This window comes from Eschscholzia californica, unplaced genomic scaffold, assembly GCF_041429995.1.
Source record: "Eschscholzia californica isolate CP2 unplaced genomic scaffold, dmEscCali1.0.p SCAF_5, whole genome shotgun sequence".
Taxonomy (NCBI): Eukaryota; Viridiplantae; Streptophyta; class Magnoliopsida; order Ranunculales; family Papaveraceae; genus Eschscholzia; species Eschscholzia californica.
In genome coordinates, this window is record NW_028238472.1 from 23294425 (window position 1) to 23300245 (window position 5821).

The window sequence follows — 5821 nt, forward strand, 5'->3', positions numbered from 1 at the left end:
AGGAAGAGCAAATACATAAATTGATCTTTCTAATGCACTGCCTTTACTAAATAGTGTTCTTCCTATACCAAAAGCCTCTTTATTTTATATAAAAAAAATCTGGATTCTTTTTTTTTTTTTTTTACTATGATCAATTTTTTAACCTTTGATAAACCCATATCATTACGTACACCATGACACATGTAAAAATTGACTCCACAAAAATTCCATTTGCCATCTCCAAGAACCCTACCCCAATTATATGAGATCTAACCGACTTTCGTGGAGTAACTGAACAAGGAACGACCTAGAATGTATGAAATCAAATGAGAGTTTGACTTTTCTTTTTCTTTTCTTTTTTGTAGAAAGAAATGGGAATTTGACTTAGTAGTTGAAGTCTAGTTAGAAAGAGGAAGAGTGATAGCCAAGCAATGATAGTGTTCATGAACATGCAAGAAAGGATAACCCCTCACCTCACCACACACCTCACCACACACCTCACCACAACCCTCTTTAGTATTACCTCACCAAATACGTCAGACTAATTAACTGCCACTCACTCTTCTTGTAACGCCCATTCCCTCCCTCCCCACTATATATACATTTGCATGTACCCCATAAAATACAATTCAAATTAGAAAGATAGAGAGATAAACAGATCAGCAACACTAGATAGAGATAGAAAATGTCAAAATCACCAGAGTTAGAATTCCCACAGAAGGCATTTGGATGGGCAGCTAGAGATCCATCAGGCCATCTCTCTCCCTTCAAATTCTCCAGAAGGTATTAACCATCCTTCATTTTCTTTTTCTTTCTAGATTTCATATTGTAGATTTTAATAATATTTTGAACATTCACATATAAGGTTGATTATTAATGAAGAAATCAAGTTAGATAGAGAGAGAGAGAGAATGAAGAAATCAAGTTAGAAAGCTGATTATTGATGATTTTTTTTCATATTTTTTTAGGGCTACAGGAGAGGAAGATGTTACATTTAAAGTGCTTTATTGTGGAATTTGTCATTCAGACCTTCACAGCATTAAGAATGAATGGGGTTTCTCTACTTATCCTATGGTCCCCGGGTATATTTCTCTTCCATTTACCTCATTGTGTGACATCAAACAGAATATCTTTTTGCAAGTATTACGCCTATACCGGGATACGGAAAAATATATCCGCCATTTATCTTCGTTACTTATTTTTTACGCAGACATGAGATCGTGGGTGTAGCAACGGAGGTGGGCTCAAAGGTATCGAAAGTCAAAGTGGGAGATAAAGTTGGTGTTGGTTGCCTTGTGGGGGCTTGTGAGTCTTGTGATAGCTGCAACATTAACCAAGAGAATTACTGCGAGAAAAAAATACTCACCTACGATGGCATTTACCACGACGGGTCTAAAACGTACGGAGGATACTCGGATATCATGGTTGCTAGCGAACGTTTCTTGATCAGGATCCCAGACAACCTCCCACTTGATTCATGTGCACCTCTACTTTGTGCCGGTATAACAGTGTATAGCCCACTGAAATATTATGGACTCAGTGAGCCGGGTCAGCACTTGGGTGTAGTTGGGCTTGGTGGGCTTGGTCATGTTGCTGTGAAGTTCGCCAAGGCTTTTGGGATGAAAGTTACTGTGCTTAGTACTTCACCCGCTAAGGAGAAGGAAGCGATCGAACATCTTGGAGCAGATTCTTTTCTTGTTAGTCGTGATCAGAAACAAATGGAGGTAATTAGACTATCTGTTTATCGATTCAATCCATGTATTGTTTGTCATAGTACTTCAACTTATTCTTAGATTTTATCAATGTGGTTTGTGTAGGCTTTCCTGGGTACAATGGATGGTATAATCGATACAGTTTCTGCCCAACATCCTCTCCTGCCGCTGATTGGTTTGCTAAAACCTCATGGAAAGCTGGTCATGGTGGGTGCACCAGAAAAGCCGCTCGAGCTTCCCATATTTCCCTTGCTCTTTGGTATGCTTCTCATAACTGATAATTTATAAGTTATCGATGATCCTTATAAATTATGATATGTCTGACTACATCATGAGAACCAAATTTTAGGTAACACTTGCCCCAATATCAGACGTATGTTCCCTCATCTGGGCACCATCCAAGCTCACTACCCTAGTTCCATATAGTACAAGGCTTTCGGTGGGCATGAACCCCCTTCCATAACCCAGGCTCCTTATCATAGTTCGATATGGTACAAGGTTTTCCCTCGGCATCGACCTTCTTAGATCCACCCAAGCCCACTAGCCTAGTTCCATACGGTATAAGGATTTCCCTTGGCATGAGTCCCTTAGACCACTGGACCTTCCTTAGATTTACCCAAGCCCACTAGCCCAGTTCCATATGGTATAAGGATTTTCCTTGGCATATGGACTCCCTTAGACCACCACAGACTTTTCCATCTGATATATCTAGATGCGAAACTGACCCAAAATAACTAACCTGTATGTAAGACAAGGTTTTATTATGACCTAGATCTTTATAAACAATATGGGACTAACTATCTCACGCATAAAACTTCTCCTCACATTACAAATTCACTACTCACGAAAGAAGTTGATTCTAAACAGGAAGGAAGACGGTAGGAGGAAGTTTAATTGGAGGACTGGCAGAGACACAGGAAATGATTGATTTTGCTTCAAAACACAATATAACAGCCGATGTTGAGGTTATTTCAATGGACTATGTCAACACTGCAATGGAACGTCTTGCCAAAGCAGATGTTAGATATCGTTTTGTCATTGACATAGCCAATACCTTACCAAAGACTGCTTAAGTAGCTGTTTTTTTACATTTTTTTTGGATTCGTCCTCTAATGTTGTTTTGTATTGATTTCTTTTTGTTCAAGTATTGGTCATACTGTGATAAGAGATATTTTAGTGAATAATAAGAGTACTTAAAGCTTTTGTTTCCTTAATGCTTCAAGCTCCAACAGTTGATGTATCGCAGAATGATCTGTTTATATATTGGATGAATTTGATCTATAATTTGAACTATGCTAATCTGAACTCATCTAAATCAGACTTAACTTTGGCGGCACTAAATATTTATTCATTTGGATACAAAATAAATATTTGGGTTATATCCTAAATGACCTTCAAGGTCATGACGAGCTTCCCGCTTAGCCCCCTAGTTTAACGAATATACCCATATGACTCTATTTTCTTCTTTTTCCTCACCAGTAAACGTTAACATTTATATTCCCACGTTGCTCTTCGTGTTCTCAGATTACGCTTTTTAAGCTATCACTTCAAATCTTTTTGAACCATTTCTGAGATTTACTTTTCTGCAAGTTGTTATTTCCAAAACGTACCAAACTTAATTACTTAAACCTATTTCCCTCTTCATTCACTTTACCTTTTTCACATCCCTTCCGTTAACGACTGCTCGCTTCGTAAAATGAGAAGAGCAAGAAACAAAGGTATGGGTGGAGGTGATGAAAAACAACCAGTGACGGTAAAGGTAAAAATTAAAGTTACTAAATGCTTCTTCATATTTCTCCTCCCCCTTTCGGCCTTTCACTTCTCTAGTGTTTGGGTTTTGACCTTAGATTTGTCGAATTTGTGATGAAAAGTTACTTATGCATTAGATTCCATGTATTTACACTCCATGCAAAGCTCCTAAATATATAGGCATTCGATGTTTGTCTTCTACGGTAAATTGCCCATGAATTTACACTCCATGCAGAGCTCCAAAATATATAGGCATTAGATGTTTTTCTGTTACGAGGAAGAAGGAGGTAAATGTGAAATATCTAGCTTGCCAGTTTTGTACATGCCCTAACTTCTAGTGGTTTGATGAAGTGACGGACGAAGTCAATATTGGATGAAGTATCATAAAATATTCATCACCTTCAGCAGATGGATCATGTGCTTCAAACATGTTGCCCAAACCCTACTTTAATTGTGGTCTTCTTGATCCTTGGGCTAAGGAATGCCCATGGTCCAATACCCTATTACTGAAACCACATTGCACAGGTAAAAGGGTGATCTGAACATGCTTAATGAGAGGTCATGAAAATGTCCCATCGGAGTCGTTTTATTTAGCTGAGTTAGTTCGTTTTGAGACTTTATTATAATAAAATGGTTGGTTTTCTTGATTAGGCGTATTTTGAAGAGTTAGGTATGAAAACGGTTAGAAACGAATACAAAGGGTATTTTGGTCATTTGGAGTCAAGAACATTCTGGTATTTTGGCCAAGGCGAGTACATGGGTGAAAAGTAGAGTCCGAGGCGGGCCCGTAAGAGAAAACGGAAGTCAAATCGGAGTCTGGACGAGGGAATTATGTGAAGTCAAAGTTAGGTCAACATTTGGTCAGCATTCGGGACAATGTCGGGTAAGGTTCTGGCGCGAGGTATACCAACAGACGCGTGTCGCTTCAGGGAGTTCGTCGCATCGAACTTCTGTATCTCCGCTAAGCAGCAAAGAGCCCCTAAAGAGCTTGATCCAGTACATTACGTTTCAACTTAGTCACGTAGTCCCGTGCCCACGTTTTAATCATATCTATACGCTTCCGCGTTTTCAAGATCAGACGGTCGCGGAACATCTTCCCATTTGTTTTGGTCCCGTGTTACCGAAGCAGTTAAGATTCCGTGCTTTGTTCACGCGTGTCCACTTCCCAACCATCCGGATTGGTGCTCTACTTAATCCGACGGAAAACAGCTGCAGTGCACCTTGTTACTTCAGTCGCGGTACACGCTAGCTTCCGAATTCCCAGCAGAAACCCTAGCAGATCCCAGGAGCCGACAAGTGTCCACCTCTTTCCCTCTTATTGAAACCTAGCCGCCAGAATTAGGGTTTTGTCATGTTAACCCTTCATTTTTCCGAAATAGCCCTCCAATTTACCCCTTTCTACCATTTTAACCATACCAAACCCTACCTTATAAATAAGAACTTAATATCTATCGTTGAGGGTAGACTTCAACAACCCTCTCGTTCCACCTATTCTCTTTCTCTTATCTATTCCTCTTTCTTTTTGCTTCTCTCTCTCTCTACCCTCTTTTGTAGTAGTAAAACCCTAAAATCATTTCTTTCTCCTTTCTCTAGCCTCCATCACTTCTTCTACCCGATTTCTTTCTCTTCTAATTTCTAGATCTAATTTCTGATTCTATCCCATCTTCTTCCTTCATTTCTTTTCTACAACTAAATCCTTTCTAATTTCTTTTCTAAACTTTTCAACTTCCACCAACTCTCAAAGTGCTATTAATTGGATTTGGAGCATAATTTGGATCATACTTGGGAACCATTGGAGCAAGGAATTGGGTGATTTCTTTTCTTTGTCTCATTTATTTTCATGTATTTTATTTGATCAATGTATACGTCTCTAAATTCAATGAGTAGCTAATCTTGTATCTAGGGTTGTAGAGGAAACCAATACTTGGGCTTAGTTTGGAGTATGTTATTGATTAATAAATCCTTCTATTGAGCTTCAATGCCTATTAATTGTCATTTCATATAGATTTTATGGTCTTTTCATTGTTCATGCTTCATAGTGAGATATTTCATGCTTTTGTTAAGTTATTAGATAGGGTATGTTTATTAGATGATGAATGATTGTTAAGGAATATAGCCTTTATATGACGATCAATTAAAATTACTTGATTTTGAAATGTGTTATTAAAGAATATCTTTCGAAATCTAAATAATTTATTATGTTAAATTTTGACTTATGAAAAAAGGAATTTGTTGATTGAATGCATGTTTTAGATAGTCCATTTATGTGGTGGAATCAAGAACCCTAGATTTCTTTCCTATCTTGATTTCATTCTTCTTTAGTCTATTATCCTTTTCTTTTTATATTAGTTTTTAAAAACCAACCAAAATTAATGAATGGG

General features: G+C 38.0%; 1 protein-coding gene across 1 annotated transcript; it reads left to right on the forward strand.

Annotated features, from left to right (window-relative positions):
* The first annotated feature begins 307 nt into the window (after window positions 1-307).
* LOC147537871 (putative mannitol dehydrogenase) lies at window positions 308-2905 on the forward strand. The gene is made up of 5 exons (XM_086642986.1): window positions 308-762; window positions 948-1061; window positions 1190-1703; window positions 1797-1950; window positions 2559-2905. The coding sequence occupies exons 1-5, from the start codon at window positions 665-667 to the stop codon at window positions 2762-2764; spliced, it is 1086 nt and encodes a 361-aa protein (XP_086499112.1). The 5' UTR covers window positions 308-664; the 3' UTR covers window positions 2765-2905.
* The last annotated feature ends 2916 nt before the right edge of the window (window positions 2906-5821 follow it).